The sequence below is a fragment of the Phaseolus vulgaris genome, chromosome 6 (assembly GCF_000499845.2).
Source record: "Phaseolus vulgaris cultivar G19833 chromosome 6, P. vulgaris v2.0, whole genome shotgun sequence".
Classification (NCBI taxonomy): Eukaryota; Viridiplantae; Streptophyta; class Magnoliopsida; order Fabales; family Fabaceae; genus Phaseolus; species Phaseolus vulgaris.
In genome coordinates, this window is record NC_023754.2 from 17,069,737 (window position 1) to 17,088,361 (window position 18,625).

General features: G+C 27.9%; 3 protein-coding genes across 6 annotated transcripts; 2 read left to right on the forward strand and 1 right to left on the reverse strand.

Moving 5' to 3' along the window:
- The first annotated feature begins 1,526 nt into the window (after positions 1-1,526).
- On the forward strand, positions 1,527-3,738 carry LOC137833078 (uncharacterized). 4 transcript variants are annotated; one of them, XR_011084671.1, is made up of 4 exons: positions 1,527-1,801; positions 2,677-2,799; positions 3,203-3,322; positions 3,456-3,738. XR_011084671.1 is itself a non-coding variant. In XM_068641457.1 (2 exons), exons 1-2 carry the CDS (start codon positions 1,597-1,599, stop codon positions 3,572-3,574), a joined length of 324 nt encoding a protein of 107 aa, XP_068497558.1. In that variant the 5' UTR covers positions 1,527-1,596; the 3' UTR covers positions 3,575-3,738. The 4 variants fall into 4 exon arrangements, 1 of the variants encoding a protein (XP_068497558.1); XR_011084672.1 differs by lacking the exon at positions 3,203-3,322; XR_011084670.1 differs by lacking the exon at positions 2,677-2,799.
- Positions 3,739-5,185: 1,447 nt separating this feature from the next.
- Positions 5,186-6,097, reverse strand: LOC137831409 (uncharacterized). Its single transcript, XM_068639078.1, has 2 exons — positions 5,733-6,097; positions 5,186-5,542 (listed from the first exon to the last, which is right to left on the reverse strand). Exons 1-2 carry the CDS (start codon positions 6,016-6,018, stop codon positions 5,382-5,384), a joined length of 447 nt encoding a protein of 148 aa, XP_068495179.1. The 5' UTR covers positions 6,019-6,097; the 3' UTR covers positions 5,186-5,381.
- A 7,621-nt stretch (positions 6,098-13,718) lies between these two features.
- LOC137831411 (translocation protein sec62) lies at positions 13,719-18,545 on the forward strand. Its single transcript, XM_068639079.1, has 5 exons — positions 13,719-13,892; positions 14,486-14,800; positions 16,104-16,308; positions 17,757-17,985; positions 18,194-18,545. Exons 1-5 carry the CDS (start codon positions 13,806-13,808, stop codon positions 18,429-18,431), a joined length of 1,074 nt encoding a protein of 357 aa, XP_068495180.1. The 5' UTR covers positions 13,719-13,805; the 3' UTR covers positions 18,432-18,545.
- Positions 18,546-18,625: the final 80 nt, after the last annotated feature.

The window sequence follows — 18,625 nt, forward strand, 5'->3', positions numbered from 1 at the left end:
TGTCTAGCAAGAATACAACTCTAGAGAACTTTGAACAAGTAAAAGTGTTTCAAATTGGACACCATTTCATTACTCAAATCAAAGTTAAAATCATATACAAGAGGCTCTTATTTATAATCAAATCAAAGTTAAATGAAGATGACACGTGGAGTTTCATGTCTTCATTGCCTACAATTCTATTTACATCCATTTTTTTACTATTTTACACCCTACTTTCTTTTCTATTTACATCATACTCTACTTTGACCCAGAATACAAGTCTCAATAAATCATAACTACTTTACACATTTTTTACAAGACTAAGAAAAAGAAAAAAAAAACTTTACAATCTATTTATAAATGTTTGATATTGGTTTATTTTATTGGCTGAAAGTTTTAAAGTCAGATGGTTTTCATCAAATAATTTTTAGATTGTTAAGAGTTTGGTTTAGATTGTGAATAAATATTTTGATTGTTGTGTATTATTATTGAATCATAGGTGAAATTATATTATTAACTTAATTCTTTCATTATGTTTAACTTTAACTTAAAGATGATAAATGAAAACTTCAAATTTTTTGTTTTCAACTAGTCACTATGTTTCAAAGTCGCCTAATGAATTGGGTAAGGTTTGAAGAAGCTTGTTAAGAAAAAGTACTGGAAAATCATTTTCTTAAGAATAGCTTAATGGATTGGATCTAAACAAAAATTCACTCCACATATTATAATCTTGCTAGTGAATTCTTAAAAAAACTCCAATATTTTATTTATTTTTTATATTATTTAAATGCCTTTTTAATATAGTTATAATTTGGTAAAATAAACATATAAGTATATCTTGACACTACAAGAAAATGATTGAATGGTAACTAATTTAGAAACCAAAAAAAATTAGTTTCTATAGTAACTAATTTAGATACCATTTTATAAACTAAAAATTATTGGTTACTAAAATGGTATCTATTATTAATACAAATTATAAAATAATTAGATACTATATTTTTGGTAGCTAATAATAAAAATAAAAAAAGTATTTTTATAGAAACCATTTTTTTAGTCTCTTGTTAAAATGTAATTGGAAACCATTTTTTTAGTCACTTTTAATCTATTTTAGAAACTAATTTTTGGTGTTTAAAAATAATAAAATTAGAAACTAATTTTATAGTTTCTAATCACCATATAATTAGATACTTACATTTTTAGTCACTATTATTTGAATTTAGATACTAATTTTGAGATAATTAAATTTTATAAAATTAATTATTAATCATTAATTTATAAAATATTTTAAATTAATATGAATGAATTTCCAAATTTATTAGTTTTAGTATAATATTAAAATAATTGATATCAATTTAAAAATTACATTTAAAATAATATTTTAACCTTTTAATTTTATTTAAACATAGAATTAAATTAATAACAAATTCAAAATATTGTTTAAATTAAAAAATTTATGAATTAATTTAAAATAGATATGTATACTTTTTTTTTAAACTAAATAGTGCAGTTTTCAATTTCTAACTTTAACTCTCTTTAATATTTTATCTTTTGTACTTATCTCTCACTAAGCACACACGCACTTGCACTCTGCAACACTCTGCAACGACGACGGAAATGGCTACTCACCCTGGAGCAAGGACGACGGAAACGACAACTCACCTGCAGCAACGACAACGGCAACGCACCTGCAGAAACGACGACGGCAACGGCAACGCACCCTGCAGCAACAGCGACGGCAACACACTCTGCAACGGCAACGGCCTCTGCAATGGCGACGACAACACATCCGAAGGAGGCCAACCTCTTCAACCTTATCATTGTAAGTTTCGATTCGTGATCCATTCTTGCCTTTGCTTATCTTTCCCATCTTAAAACATCTTAAAACCCTAGATCTGTTATTTGTATTCCCTCATTTAATTGCTAGTTGAGTGTTGTTTGGCTTCTCTTTTAATCAATCTGATATATTGAAATTTAATTAAAGAGCATCACACAAAGTATAATCCTCATATGTCATTATTTTTCTACCACTGGTCGTCACTTCAAAGTGAGTTCAAACAAACTGTGCTGAAATATGAGTTTCGGTGCTATAGTTGGTACTTAGAATTATGATAATATAGTCCAGAGTATTCAGTGACTGATTGTAGATGATAGACACACATGCAGACAGGGTCAGTCACAGATTCTATTGTTCAACACTTTGCATTTGCATAGCCATAGATATTAGGCAGAGAAAGAAAAGAGAAAGGAAGAGGGAAGCACATACACAGTGGAAAGATAAACTCACACTATGGATTTCTTTTTAGTCTACATACTAATATTTTTTACTTATTGATGATTAAATCTTTGTTAAAGAACATGGTTGGTCATTTTTAATGATTGTTTCATCTGTACAAAAGTTTGATTCCAAAAGTGTCTTCAAGGAACTTGTGTTCAAATTCAACTTAGCCACTGTCATATATAGTAAACTTTGTTTTAGCAATCAAAGAAATGTTTGAAACTATTGTAGTCAAGAAATATTTTCTAATATGAAATGTTTGTATGATTATGAAAATATATATTTTTTCAAATAGAAAAGTGGTAAGAAAGAGTATCAAGTTGGTTTTTATTTTTGTTTGAGGGGTTAGTGATACTTAGCACTGCTATGTGTTGCTGTTTTTGGGGTTTCACCCAAAGGACTGCCTTTTGCCTTTTCAGACCACCTACAAACAGATACTACCTAACAAAAGGGTGAGCATCAGCCTCTTTAAAGTGAAGCCAGATTCCAGTTGAATCACACTTGGGAGAGTCTACCTCTGAACCCAGTATAGCTGTTGAAGGGTAGGTATGAGTTGAGTCTTGAAGCTACCTTTGGGTTTAAAGAGATGTGAATGGATTCTGTGCCTCAATTATTTAATCTAAATTGTGGAGTATTAATTTTGTTGTACAAACAAGCCCAAGGGTGCTAGAAGAGTTTGTTTAATTCATTTTTTTACTCACATTTTCCCTTTTACTTGCTTTTCTAGATAGATAACTTAGAATCTAGTACTCACAATAGTTTATCGTGGGTTCCAATCAGCTTAAGCGATTTGGACAAGTATAACTTCCAAATTCAAAGAACGTGGATTATACTACCGTACTGATAAAATTTTATAAGAATGGTCACTTATATTTTCATTTTAAAGGTTTAATTTGAGTCTGACTGTCTACTAGCTGCTTCAAGACATGTAATTATTTTTTTCAGCTGTTAAGGCATCTCATGAAGACGGTTTCTCAGCTGGACACTGGAAATAAGCCTGTTGGTACTATAGCTTATATGGCTTGAATGGAACAACTGATGTAATACCACTATGATGTTAAAAAGGTTATAGTGAAATTGGAGATTATGCCTAGTCTAACCAAATCAGTTTCATGATATCCAAATCAAATATGGCTTTATTTAATATTTCTATTACTAATTATGAGTTGTAATATTATGCTTGTTTTATTCCCTGCAGCTGAGGATTGGTTGAAGCCTAATGTTGTGTTGGAAGCATTTGAAGCCAGGGCTGCTAGGATATGTGTTGCTTGTGCTCAAAATCTTAGCAAGTTCTCTAACCCAGAAGAGAGTAAATGATTTAATCATCTTTTAAGTCAGAAGCCTAGTGTTTGTATTATTATATTCTTAATATTATCTATAAACTAATTTATTGTATGTAATATAAGAATCATTTTTTGAGTAACAATGCATCCTTTGTATATGTTTCAAGGTATCATATATATTTGTTTATCATAGCTTAATTTATTTCTAATGATTTATCTATAAAAGAGGAGCTAAAACATATTGGAATCTGAATTCATCATCTTGCATGAGAGTAAATAAAGTGTTTGAGTTACTTTTAAGTAAAATCTATCACATTTGTTGTGACAGACAGCTTCGAAAACTTTTACTGGCTAATTTTTCTAGTTTTTATTTTTTTTCTTAAACCTAATAAGCAGTTCCAAAGTTAGTTGTCTGTTTATAAATTTGCATGAGAAACATAAAATTAATATTTATATTTACTAAAATAGAAAGATAAAGTACAAATATAGATCGGTGAAAATTCCTCTTGAAATAAAATGCATCTAACAAATGGCAAAAAGAATATGTGATGTTATTTATGGATTACTAATGTATATATTTCTTTATCTTATAATGTTTAAAAAAACTATGAAAATAAAATAATTTTAACTTGGGTTTATTTGATTATCTTTTGTTTCTATCACAATCTTAGTTCACATTCACAATTTATAAAAAAAAAATTGTAAAATTTGAAAAAAATTACTCACTTCTTACCATATCTCGATTATGAACATAATTGTTTTGAGTTGACAAACTCTATAAATTTATTTTAAAATTAGTAAACTTAAATTTACAAATAAATATAAAATAGGAAAGAGTAAGTAGGTAAATAAAATAATATTTTATAATAAATTATATTATTTAGAAACCAATATAGTGACCATTTTTTGGTATTTATATATTTGGTCACTAAATAAGTTTCTATATATTTTGGTCACTAAATTGATTTCAATGAAATTGGTTGTTAATTTGGTTTCTATATAATTGGTCACTAAATTAGTTTCTATATATTTGGTCACTAAATTAGTTTCTATATATTTGGTTACTAAATTGGTTTTTATTTAATGGTAACTAAATTGGTTTCTAAATTAGAATCTAAATTGGTATATAAAATTAGCGACCATGATTTTAGCCACTTAAGACTATTAGTTTCTAAATTGGTCTCTAATGAAGTTAGTGACTAATTTTATCATTTTAGAAACCAAAAAATTAGTTTCTAAAAACACTTTTTCTTGTAGTGTGAATCCACCTTACCTATAAAATTAAAACATTGATAAAATATGATTTCATCTTAAAAAAAAATTAAACTTAATTTAATCTTATCAAACTTTTTGTAAGATAAAATTTCTATCTATAAACTTTACTATATATATTCTAATTTAATTTACTTCTTAACTCAATCTACACGGATTCTTTTTATGTTCTAAAAATGCTAAAGAAAGAAACAACTAAAATTTATTCTTGAAGGGCAAAACTCCTAAAATTACATTGAATTACTTTCTGAAACATGTTTCTATTCCAACCTACTTGACAACTACAAATAAATGTGTAGATAAATATTTTTGAGGCTTTGAAACATGTTGAAAAATGCTGTAGAAAACTTGAAGGTGTGAGATGAAATAGTAATTTCTTCAAAAGTGGCATCAAAATTATGAATCTCTAGTCTTCAGAAGATTGATACAATCTAACTCTCAACTTCATTTCATATGCATATATAAAAAGAAATGAGGTTCTTCTTATGCTATTAAAAGTTTATGCTTTTCTCTTATTCTTTTTCTATGTATACACACACCAGCACCAGCACCAGCCATGCATGGACATGTTATGAACCATCAATGGCTGGCTTAATTACAGTATGAAATAGTACATTATAAAATATAGTGAAGAGAACCAGACCACCAGCTACACTTCCAAGAAATGAATCTGAAATTTCTAATTGGTCTTTGACATTGCCCTGCTCTGTCAGAAGCTTCACTTCAGGAACTGCAAAAGGTTAAGAACAATAGGAAAATTATAGGGTAAACTTTGTAAAATAACTTAAATTTCAAATCTTTCTCTAATGGGGGCACTGGAAATCATAATATATATATCATCAATCACTGAAAAATTCAAAGCAGAAAAAGAACTAGAAATTTTAGCTATGGATTGAGGATGAAAAAGAAAAGAATAGTACCCTTGAGTTTTGGAGCATTGGAGGGTCGTTTTCTGCTAGAGAGGGATTGCATTTGTTCATCAAGCCTTTTGAGTTCTTCTCTGGCTTTTTCTGGCTCTACCTCATATTGCTGTGACTGTGAATCTTCCTTCACTGATGCATGAACAATCCCAAAACAAGAAGAAGATGAAGAAGAAGAAGGGTTTGTGATGAACCTCTTGTCCTTGAAAATGCCTCCATTAGTGTGCACAACAAACAGTGATGGTGGCTGCTGGTAGAAGCAAAGAAGTTGCATGGATGAGAGCATTTGAAATTGAATATGGGAAATGGAAATTGGAACTGCTCCTTCACTCACCCCAAATATCTAACACACAACACAACAACCATTGGAATTGAAGATAATGTTGTGTCTTTTATCTTCATGTTCATGACAGTGACCTTTCACTTTTATGTTTTTTAATATCAGTATTGGTTGTAGCAAAGTGTTTTTTAGGTGTAATCTAATTAACTCACATTTTACAAATTTGATCACATATTAAATTATTTAATTATTTAAGTAATATAATTTCTGAAAAAAAAGTATAATTTATAATTCTTTAAGGTTATAAATTTTTTAAAAAAAAATAGAGAAATCCTACTCAATTAGATAACTTTTTGAATGGATAAGGAATTTATTCAAACCAAATCCAATCCAACCGTCCATATACCCTAAAAATATATAGATATATTGATCGCGCCTTTGATATATTGTCAGTATAATTTTTATATTATTAATTAATTAATTTAAATTTATTTACATGTAAATTGTAAATAATAAGTAAAATTAAAATATTATATTTAATAGATAGCGTCTCACCATAAAAAACACAATGAATGTATTGTGTGATAAATAAATGAGTTTTTTACACTAATTTTTGTTGAATTATCAAAATAATCTTCAGTTTTTATTTTAACGTTTTTTACAACCATAATTTGTATTACTCCATAAATATATTTAATTATTATAATACAAATTTTACATGTTTATATACAAACTTACATGTTTATATAAATACAAATCCAACATTTTTATGATTACACTATGAATCAACAATAAAAGAACAATAAAAAATTAAAAAGCTTAATGGATTGACATTGTTATGCTGAGATATGATATTATGAAATTTCATTTAACTTTATTGTTAAGGGGACAAACTAATGTGAGTGGTTGGTTAATTTTTCGAATATTTTAATTCAATTTAACATCTAAAAAATATAAGTCAATTATTCAAAATTATAAAAGAAATATCCATGGAATATAATAGAATAAATAATATAAAAAAAGCGTTGTAAAATTATTACTGACATCATTCATTCAAAATATAGCAATCATACAAAACGTATATCTAATTGAAATATTTTTAAGTAAATAGAAAAACAATTGGTGTTTAGGGATACAAAACGCATCTAATTTGAATTTTTCTTTATTTTGACACAATTAAGTATAATATAAATATGAATAATATTTTATTTTTGTAATTGATATAATTAAGAATAAGAATATGTATGATTTTGATAAAAATATTGTATTTATTACGAGTAGGAGGAGTATGAATAATCTTAATTTTTTAAAATTATATATATATATATATATATATATATATTTTTATTTTATTTTTCCGTCATGTCCCCATATTTATTCTACTATTTATTCTTATTTATATACTCGTTTCTGTTATAAATTGTTAAATTTTTTAATTTATTAATAATATAAAAATTATGTCAACTTTTATTTTATTCTTAATTTCATAACTCATTTTAGGTCATGGTTATTTTTTACTTTTTCTGTGATTATGTCATATTTATTTAATTTTTATTTAATATTTATATAATTATAATTTTTTATATGAGATATAAAAAATTAAAACATATATTCAGTACTTTATAATATCATAATTTATTGGATGTAATTTTTTTTTAAAAAATATTTAATTGATATTTGAAATAATAAAGAGATTCATACAGTTATACTCATTCACCGGATAAGAATGATAAAAAATACAAAAAATAATATTTATTAAATATAAAAATAAGACGAATATGAAATTTTTATTTAAAAATGTAGTTAAGAACTCTCAACTACTTCATCTCTTGGTGATATTTGATTAACAAATTTAGAGAAAATATTAATTTTTGTAAAACTCTCCCTGGTCAGGCATGTCCATTATTAAATTGGTATCTGAATATATATATATATATATATATATATATATATATATATATATATATAACACTTTTGATAGCTAATAATTTAGCAACTCTTTGTTTTTGTCGGTGCAATAATGGATCAGATCTTTTATGCTAATTTTGTATGTAGCGACATTTGTAAAATGCTAATTATAGAATAATATATTAAAAAGTTACAAGATAATGCATTATGGAAAATGTCTACTTTAATATTCTTAACATTTTCTAAAACGATACTAACATGTAAGACATAAATAGCATTCAGCATTCTCTTATGCATGTGATCATAATTTTTTTTTCCTTTTTATTAGTATCACCTTAGAGACATCTCATATTAGTACAAGCATATATCATTCTTATAGAAAAAACAACCACAAGACAATGTAATCATAATATATAAAAAACTGAATATTGTTAGGTATATCAAAACAAATGATTATGTACGGTAAGGGTCGTATTAAACTTACTTTGATTTTTTCTTTTGGATTCGTTGATAATCTTGAGATCATGTTAGTTTTTTTTGGGCTTACTTAATATGGGTCTTCAGAAAAATGTTAGTTATTATTATGTTTGTTAAATATCTTGAATGTGTAAATTCATGTGAGATTTATTTGATCGTTTTATGTTAGATTTTGAATAAGATTGAATAATTGAGAAATTAATTGTTTTTCTCTTTTGATTGAATTGTGTATATTATAAAAAAATTTCACTAGCTTACCTTTCACTATGTGTGGGTTGTAACCCCCCCCCCCTAAATAAAAAAGCGAACGCCCGTGTGTCCCATCATTTTCCTCTTTCCTTTTTTCATGCTTTCTCTCTTTATCAACTTCTCTCCTCTCCCTTCTCTATTCCAAAATCTAATCATGCCATATTGTAGATGAGGAGTCATACTACATTTATACCCGATCAGATTTTCAAACAGAATAGGTTCATTTTTACTCTAAATATCCTTTGTTCCCTGTTTTTCCTTGAGATTTAGTCATCAATATTGGTAGGGTAAGTTGAGAAGTTTAATCCTCTCAACTTATTCTAATATATACTGAATTTTTGTTCTGCTTGGATAACTTGCATTAGGCACGTAAATCTTAAAGTTTATCGAGGCTGTGGGAAATAAAATTTTAGAAGTTGCTTGGAAAGCAAACAATTAAGGTAAGGGAAACTAAATTTAATTTTTAATAACACCCTAGGATAGAATATCTGAATGCGGAAGGGACATGGTCCCAATATTCAATTTCTCTTGCAGGAATGTTATTTGTTTATATATTATTTAAATTTGTAAAAATATTAGATTTTGATGGTTTAATATTTAAGGTGTTGTTTTATTATGTTAATTACGCTTTTGAATGTTGTGGATCGTGTTTGGAATGACATTGTATGATGAAATGATGTGGAATTGAATTCATACATTTGGGATAATGTATGGGTTGATGTTTGTTGTGTATTACGTATTGATGTTGGGATAATGTATGAACTGATGTTTGCTGTGTATTAAGTATTAATGCCTATGTTGTAACAGAGATCTTCGAGCTTCACTGGTGATCTAAGTCACATAGACTAAGATATCAGGTGGTGAGAAGCTGATAGGGAGTTCATGCACACCGTAACATATGAGATGCACGGCTTGAGTTGTATTGAACTTACCCTGATCCTTTCTGTTGGATTCGCTGGTAATCTTTGGATCAGGTGTTAGTCTCTGGTAGGACTTACTTAATACGGGTCTTCCGGAAGACGTTGTTTGTTGAATATTTTGGATGTGTAGATCCATGTAAGATCTATGTGATTGTTTTATTGTTGAGATTTGAAGAAAATTGAATAATTTGAGAAATTGGTCATGTAATTTGGTTTTCTCTTTGGAGTTAAATGTGTATATTATAAAATTCTATTTTCACTAGCTTACCCTTGCTTTTCTTGCTGTGTTTGAACTGCCATGACTGTACTATGTACAGGAGCAGATGACTATACAGGTGCAGGAGAGCCTTAGAGGTTTCAGAGTTTTATTTTGAGCTATGGGTATGTAAATATTTGTATTTCTATAAATCCTAATCATGTATTAGGAATGTTTTGAAAAACTCCAAGTTTATATAGAAATTGGTAGAACTTTTATTGTAATAGTTATATGTAAATTATGGAGTGTTACACGGGTGATCATACAGTTGTCAGAGATTTTTAAAAGGCTTTAAAAAAAAATTTAACCTTATATTATAAATGTTTGTATTTTGTATTTATGTATGTGATGATATTGTAATAGAAATATTTTGAAAAGTTTGTATAAAAATCATAAAACTTAAATTGTAATAGTCAGATGTTTATTTTCTAAAGTGTTAGATATATAATCTATAATTTGTATATTATTTTTCCTAATATATATACATATATTTTTCTTATTATCAGGATAGAAAGTATGAATTTTATTTATCTACAACTCATTTATTTCTTTACATCACGGTTGATTCTTTCAAAATAATCCGGAATTCTATATTGAAAATAAATGTTAAAATTAATAATCTTATTTATCTACAAATAATTGAATTATTAATGACCTTTGTATTTTAGTTTATTTTTTAAAAAGTTGTTATGATCAGTTTCAAAATTTTGGTGTCTATATTTATTTAAATTGATATTTTCATTTTTATTATAGAAAAAAATAAGGAAGTGAAAATATATATTATGTAAAATAATATAATATTAAAAACAAAATAATACTGTCATTTACAATTTCATTAATAAATTTTATTTTATATTATATTAGAAAAAAATGTTTTAATTTTGTAATAATTAATTGGGATAATTTGTCATAATTAATAACACAAAATCATTTAATCTTGAATAATATGTATACTCGTTTCAATCTTAAAGGTCAAACATTACAGTTCCACCAAATCTTTATTTTATTAATATTATTATTATTTTGTATATGACATTACTATTTACTATTTGTACATGAGTAAAGTTAAACAAAAATTACAATCGAGGAAAATAAAAAATATTAACATTAAGAAATAGAAGATACATATTAAATAGTAACAAAGATGGAGTAAAAAAAAGGAAAAACTTAAATACTATATGTTGAAAAACTGTGAAATAAAAATAAAGTTAAACAACAAAATAAACATGGAATTGGAGTCTTCTACATCATCTTATATCAAATAAAATAACATATACAATTAAAAGGTTCACATATAAAATAACAATTACGTCACACGGTTAACAAAATAATAAACACTTAATTAAAAAATACTAATTTTTTAGTACTCAATAAACTAAAAAAATAGTGGACTCAATTGAAAATATTAATATTTATCAAATACTTAAAACTTAATTAAAATTTATAAAATAAATGGATAATTAAAATAATAAATGTTTTTTCCCTTCCCTTATTATCTTGACGATAGAAATTTGATGTATTAAAATTATAATATTAATTCATTCATCCATATATTAAAATTATAATATAATTATCTTACCTCTTTCTCTTTCTCTCTCTTCTCTCTTGCATCACTCTTATCTCACTATAAAATTCCTTTTAAGATCTCTTTATTTTATTTTGTATATATAAGTAATTTTTTTTAATGCATTAAATATCTGATCATATAATATTTTAAGAAATAATAAAATATTTAAATAATTTTAAAATAATATAATATATTATATTTGAAAATATTAAATTATAAATTTTATGACTTTAATCGAGAAGCAATAATAATTATATTATCACTGAATATCAAATTACTGCTGATATAATTTTTAAAATAATTAATAACAAATCAATGTACTTTTCTCACATATCTTGCAATTAAAGGAAGTTGTGAATATATATTCAATTTTTTCTAAACTTATATAAAAACACTTCATTTCACCCATTTTAAATACTATCAATTATTTTCTCTCTCTTTTATAGATATCCAAGAATTAAAAAAATTAATTTTAAAGAACAAATTTAATTATCACCCTCATCTCCCTGTTTTCAAACTTCAACTACCTTTTTTTTAAATAATAATTTTTTTATAATAATCAAATTCTCACGTATTTATATTTCCTGAAAACTACACTTGTAAACTACCTTTTTTCACTCATACCAATTATATTTAAATCTAAAATTAATTAATGTGGGAACTATTCTAAATAGAAGTTTATAAAAAAAAAATAAACATTCACTTTTAATTTAAAGTTTTTAAGTAGGAAATAAGAAATTATTATTTTTTAGAATCGTATTGAATTTTTATATCAAATAATCTACGTGTGAAAATTCATCAATCTGATTAAAATTAATCTAAAGAAGTTGTTAAACAAATATTGTTCTTTATATATTGATAAATAAAGAGTTATTTTAAAGTAATATATTGATAAAATTAATCTTACTAATTAAATCAACTAATTTTTCTGAAATTAAATTAATTATGATAATGTGATTAAATTAACTCACCTTGTTAAACAATAATGAATCAATATTAAAAATTTCAATAAACAGAGTCTTAATTAAATATATTTTTTATTTTTAAAATACAAATTCATATTTATTATTTTTCAATAAAAATAAGATTTATATTTTATTATGGTGGAGTTGAATTATATTTTTATGTTTTTTGTTGAACTCAATTCAACCAAACTCAATCCAGCACAACTTAATCTTAAACGGCTTGGATTATGTTATCTCAGTTGAATCAAAATTTTAAATTCTTTTATTATAATTTTGAAGTATCAATTTAATTAAAAAATAATATAATTTTTTGTTAAAATTTATTCAAGATTTTCAAGTAGATCAATAAACCAATTCATAACAAGTTTATTCAAACCAATTCAAGACATGAAATGAGAAATATAATACAATCCGGTGATACAAAAGTGAGTTTAGAGTATTTCTTAAGTGAGTCATGCTAAACTTATTACATATATAGCACATAGAAACACAAATACAAAAATACGTATAATTTATAAAATATAAGATACATGATACAAATCTATACATTTTATAATTGACAATAAATATTTATATGTATTAAGTATGTTTCAGTTTTTTTTAGCAGAAAAATGTTTTTTCATGACTGATTCAAAAAATTTGTTCTATTATTTTTATAATCACAATAAAATTTTATACTATAAGTTTGAGGTTTCAGAAAATTAATATATTTATCATTTTTAAAATTGTGTTAAATTCGTACTAAAATTATAAAAAATTTAACAAATATTTTTTAAATTAGACACTTCACCAATACATGTCTTACAAATGTAATACAAGTATCCGTATCTGAAACATGTATCTGACACAAACACATCGTTTAAGAGAAGTGTTTGAACTTCATAACTCATTACCAAAATCGTACTTCAGTAAATTAGTTTGAATTTGATCAACCATAAATAAGATTCAATTCAATTGAGTTGGATCAGATTATCAACCATAAATAAGATCCAATTCAATTGAGTTGGATCAGATTAAATAGGCATAAAATAACGAGTAAACACTCCTATTTTGTTTATTTGATCTAAATTATTGTTTTGATAAAAATTAAAATAAATAATATATAATGTTATAAAACATTTATAAAAAAAACATGCATTTTTTTCTTCAACATTAAACACACTAATGAAAATTCAAAATAATGTATCCCATCCCTAATTTAAAATGTTAGGTATTAGTTACATCAATATCCAACTAATTAAAATATGTTGTTATCAGCATCCATGTAAATAAATAAATAAATAAATAGAAGTTTATTTGTTAACAAATTTAATTAAATTAAACTTGAATTTTAAGATTTTCTTTTTGGACATATATAACTTGAATCTAAAGATTCACAAGAGTTGTGAATAAAATGTTAGAAAAATAGGAGAGAGAGAGAGAGAAGAGAGTAGGGTAACAGAGACAACGAAATGAAGAAGTCTTCGGGAGGCGCAGGTGACAAGAAGAGGCTCCGACGCTCCTCCGCACCAGATCCCACCTCCGACGTCCCTCCTAGGGTTAGGGTTTCCATTTCCCCTCTTCAATTTTCCGCTTCCAATTTCCTCTATCTGCTATATTTCTCTCATTGTTAATCTCACTCTACGCCTTTTCTTCTCATTTTCGTTGCTACCAAAACGCATCGGATCAAATTTTGGGTTTCAATTTTTTTGGGGTTTGGGTTTCGGTAATGTACTGATTGGAACCGCGGAACAACGATAAGCACTGGACTGTTTGTCGTGAGTGTATGTGATAGTGCCATGTTTTCAGCTCAATTTTTTGCGTTTCTCCAAATAGGGTTTTTGCTGTGATTGTAACATTTTTTTTTTCATTTTCAATTTCACTAGTGTGTTTAATGGAAAAAGAGAATTTGGGAAGCGAGGTGGAGTTTTTATTGACATTTGATCTGGTGTGTGTAGATTTTTTTGTTGATTTAAGCTTGATATATGCTGAAATGTATTTTTTTTTTCTGTTCCCTTTTGTAGTTTGTCATTATGCGGGTCATGTTCAATTGAACCTTGTTTTTTGGTTATGTTATTTCGCCTGTTTTATTTAGCATGAAAACAGCTGTTTCTGTTATTTCGTGACTGAACTGGGGTTTCTTTGTTTTCAGAAGCAAGCTGTCAAGAAAGATGTGTTCCAGGTGTTTGCTGAGAAGGTTAGAGACCACAAGGAATTGGTTTCGAGATGGGCTGTTCTACAGGAGACTCGTGTTGAGTATTTTAGAGGGAAGGATTTTGTGAGCTTCTTGAAAAACAATCCAGAGGTCAAGGATATTCTAGAATCAGATAGGAATTTAGAGACAGAGGAGATTGCCAACATTCTACTTGGGAAAAATCTTTTAGTGCGCTGTGATCGTGTTGTAAAAACTGTTCGTCCTGGGAAGAAAAAGTTGTCTACCTGGCCTGCACATTTGGAAATTTTCCCTGTAAGTGTTTTTTAACTCTTGGTTTGAGCCTTCTTTTTGCAATTATTGAGTTGCAATAATTATATCAGAAAGCTCAACATGTATGTGCTTGAATGTAGTCTGTCAATTTCTCAGAAATTTCTCGCTCGGCATTATTGTCCTGTTTGACGTTTCTTTTTTACCCCCGCAAGCTGTTAACCGAACCCTTTTTTTTATTGCTATCCGGGCAGGTGGGTGGGTTAAGTTTTTCAAGTCTTGATGTTAAAATTCTCAGATCACTTCTACAGGATGAGGGGTGGAACTGAGAACGGTTTATGGGAAGAGTCTAAGATAAATTGATTGAAAGCTTTTAAGAGAACTACATGTGGTAAGAATTCGAATGTAAAAAGGGAAAGTCAATGGGAAAACTTTCCAAGTTGGAAAGTGTTGGTCACTCTAAATGGACCTTTGGTTTGCCTATGTCTGATATGATTATTTCGGCTATTTTGAGAAATGGATAGCTTGATAAATTCATAGTTATCAATATTGGTGCTGTAGGGCTGTTGTGGAGTGGCTCATCCTTAGGCTTCTACTAAAAAAACAGAGTAGAATGTTTTGCCTCTTTCCAGTGCCATTTTTGGGTTTTTAGGTGGTCAAATAATATTTTACTCCTTTTTCCAACCTTAAATGAAAGATAGGTCTTTTATGGTTTCCCAATCTCAGTTTTGGAGCACGCACACTGAGCTTAGAAGGATGCCCACCCACTGTTATTAGGGGCCTCTTCTCTGACAGTTTTCGGTTGACTGTCATCCTTTCCCGGTGGCTGCAACATTTTCTTCTGTTGCTGGCTGAATTCCATTTGTTTTGTGCCACATTCCACTATGCGCTACACTGCTACAATATTTTTGTGGTCAGCTGCTATGTGCTTTGTCCTAGATTGATAACTATGTTGCTTATTGAATCATTCAATTTTTTGTGGTGTTGATATATTCATTTTGGTTTTATCTAATATAGGTATGTTTGCATTAGTGGGTGTTTGTTTTTTCAATTTCTATGTAATAAGTTGGTGGTGCATTCATAGATAAGTATATTCTATTGCTACCTATATGTGTATGAAGCAATTGTATTTTATCTTAAATATTGCAATTCAGTATATTTTTAATCTTGGAAACAAATAAAGAAAACAACTTCAGGGAAGAAATATATGACATTGTAAGGTATTCATGTAGTTTAAGTTAATTTCCTATGTTAAAATTATCATAATGTATGGTTTTTTCTCTGCCGCAGTTTATGTGATTAGGTTTATTTTTGTGCTTGAATTTAACAAAATTTTATTTGTCTTCAGCAAGAACAAGAATTTTCTGAAAATGATGCTTTCTTTGCATGGACGTTTGCAAAACGCCATCCACTTTGGCAGACACTCCTCTCATTTTTCTGGCCTGTGTTAACGTTGGCTATTTGCTTATTCCCCGTGTACCCTCATCGCTGCAAACTATTGATACTTTACTCATGCGCTGGGATCCTGTTCCTCATCCTCTCTCTACTTTTGAGTATGTTTTCCTTTCCTTTAATATTTGATTGTTTTTGGCTAGTTTCTTCATGAAGTAAGTTACTTTAGTGTCTGTGTTGAATGAACTAGCTATAGTACTATAACAGTGCTAAATAGCACAATTTAAAAAAAAAATAAAGATGTTCAAGATTCACAACTAGAGATGGGACCAAATTATAGTATATAAGTGTTAGCAACCTCATTTTATAAGCCAGTTTTGTGATGTTCAATTGGGTTTAAAGTCTACTTTCTAAGATTGTATAAGTCTATCCTAGTGATATTTGTTGTTGGGCCTATCGTATCACTCAGTATCGGGTTACCCATAAATATTTAGTCACACACTTGATATGTCTAATTGTCAGTGTGAGGGATATTCTGAAGATCTCACATCTATTATAGACATGACCAAATTATAGTATAAGACTGAGAACAAATCTCATATAATAAGTCGGTTTTATGAGCTTGAGATAAAGTTCATTTTCTAAGAGAAGATATGAACATGTTAATATAATTTTTTTAAATAATAGGAGTGAAAAAGCTTTCATTAGGAAATTAGAACATGTTAATAACTATATGATTATGATAAGCGAAAAGAAGCCTTTCACGCTAGGCGATTGGAAATTGATCTATCATGACTACAATTCTAGAGGTTTAGTCCTCGAATGAGGAAGAGGAATCTCAATACTTAGTTTGAAATTTGAATTGTCTAAAGAATACAATAATAAAAGACTCTATTATTCTTGAGTATCAATATTGTAATATCTCACAAGTCTCATGAAAAGGAGAGTTTGTGATACGTTAGTAAAATCTGGGAAATGTTTGTACAGAGTACATTTTTATAATAGGTTTCTGTTCCTTTGAACTTCGAGTGGGTTTTTATGAGTTTTGGGAGAGGTGGGATGTTTGTGAAAATAAGGGCAAATAAGGGAGGTTGATGTTTTTTAATGCTAAACTGATACAAGGGTCATTTTTCAATAATAATGGAGATATGTATGTAAAAAATACATCTGCTGCAGTGAATTTTTATTATTGAATAATTATTGCCCTACACAGAAAAATATATGCCCCCCCCTCTATGAATTAGATGGCTTGAAATCCTGATGCTTTTAGACGTGTGAAATTTGAGAATTCCATCATCGTTTATTTTGCTTGGCTTTGGGTTTTGACAAGCCTTTTCAAATTTACTTTTAAGTTGTTTTTTTCAACTATTTTTCGCCATTTGGTTGCTATGCACATCGTAACTTGTTGACTTCTGGAATGCATATATTGTAATAGTTGTTAGATTCTCAAGGAATACGATATATTTCCTTTAACTTCTTGTGCTCTCGGCAGCTGTAACTTTTTTATTAGAACTGGATTTTGATTATTGTCTGAAATATGCTTTATTAAGTGCGCCACATTCTGGTTCAGTGCTTCCACGGGCCTCATGAATTCTTTTTAATGTTATAGTAAGAGGTGCAATATTTGGCGTGTTATATATCACTCTTGGAAAGCGAATCTGGTTTTTCCCTAACATCCTTGCCGAGGAAGCAACACTTCGGGAGTTGTTTAGATTTTGGCCTCAGAAAGATGAAGAGGAGAAGCCCAAGTGGACAACGAGGCTTTTCTATGCTGGGGTAGCTGTGCTGTTCATATTATTGCTGAGGCATCATGCACCTGATGAAGCTGCCAGAGCAAGGTAAGCCCTAAACACAAACACAATGGATGAAATTATATATATATATATATATCCTTTCACATTCTGGCAGAAAAATAATCATAAACTCAAACTCAGCTTAAATTCCTTTTCAGTTGCATCTATAAACAAATCCATGAAATGGAAAGACAAACTATTTGTTGTTGGTCTTTTCTTAACTGCTACAACATGTTGCCTTGGTTTTATGCAGGTACCACAAGAGGGTATCTAACATCATTGACGATGTTCTTGAATGGTCTCCAACTTTAGCCTTGTCTGGGATGATGGATAAGCAGCAAAATGTGGCTAATGCCACAGGGTCTGCTGATGCTGGCAAAACTGGAGCAGAGCGTGCAGCTGATAGTGATGATGAAAATAGTTTCATGGAACAATATAATAATACCGAAGAAGTGATAGAGGATGTGGATGAAGATAAACAGCATGATTAAAGGTTAATCATATATACCTAAATGAAATATATTTAGTGACTAGTTCACAATTTTCCTTTTGAGTGTAAAAGTACCATGTATGAAATAATAACATAAAAGTGGTTCTCTTTCAAATCGATGCTCTTAAAGGATTATTTTTCTTCCTCGACGTGCTTCTCATGCGCACGCCCAAGTAAATGGCAGATGTTATTTTC

What these genes read in the sequence shown, in the direction of transcription:
- LOC137833078 (XM_068641457.1), top strand. Translation starts at nt 1,597, where the DNA reads ATGGCTACTCACCCTGGAGCAAGGACGACGGAAACGACAACTCACCTG. An exon ending in ACCTCTTCAACCTTATCATT is followed by an intron (nt 1,802 to 3,455) that starts GTAAGTTTCGAT and finishes TATTCCCTGCAG; the next exon opens with CTGAGGATTGGTTGAAGCCT.
- LOC137831409 (XM_068639078.1), bottom strand. Translation starts at nt 6,018, where the DNA reads ATGCTCTCATCCATGCAACTTCTTTGCTTCTACCAGCAGCCACCATCA. An exon ending in CAATGCTCCAAAACTCAAGG is followed by an intron (nt 5,543 to 5,732) that starts GTACTATTCTTT and finishes AACCTTTTGCAG; the next exon opens with TTCCTGAAGTGAAGCTTCTG.
- LOC137831411 (XM_068639079.1), top strand. Translation starts at nt 13,806, where the DNA reads ATGAAGAAGTCTTCGGGAGGCGCAGGTGACAAGAAGAGGCTCCGACGC. An exon ending in CACATTTGGAAATTTTCCCT is followed by an intron (nt 14,801 to 16,103) that starts GTAAGTGTTTTT and finishes ATTTGTCTTCAG; the next exon opens with CAAGAACAAGAATTTTCTGA. An exon ending in GATGAAGCTGCCAGAGCAAG is followed by an intron (nt 17,986 to 18,193) that starts GTAAGCCCTAAA and finishes GGTTTTATGCAG; the next exon opens with GTACCACAAGAGGGTATCTA.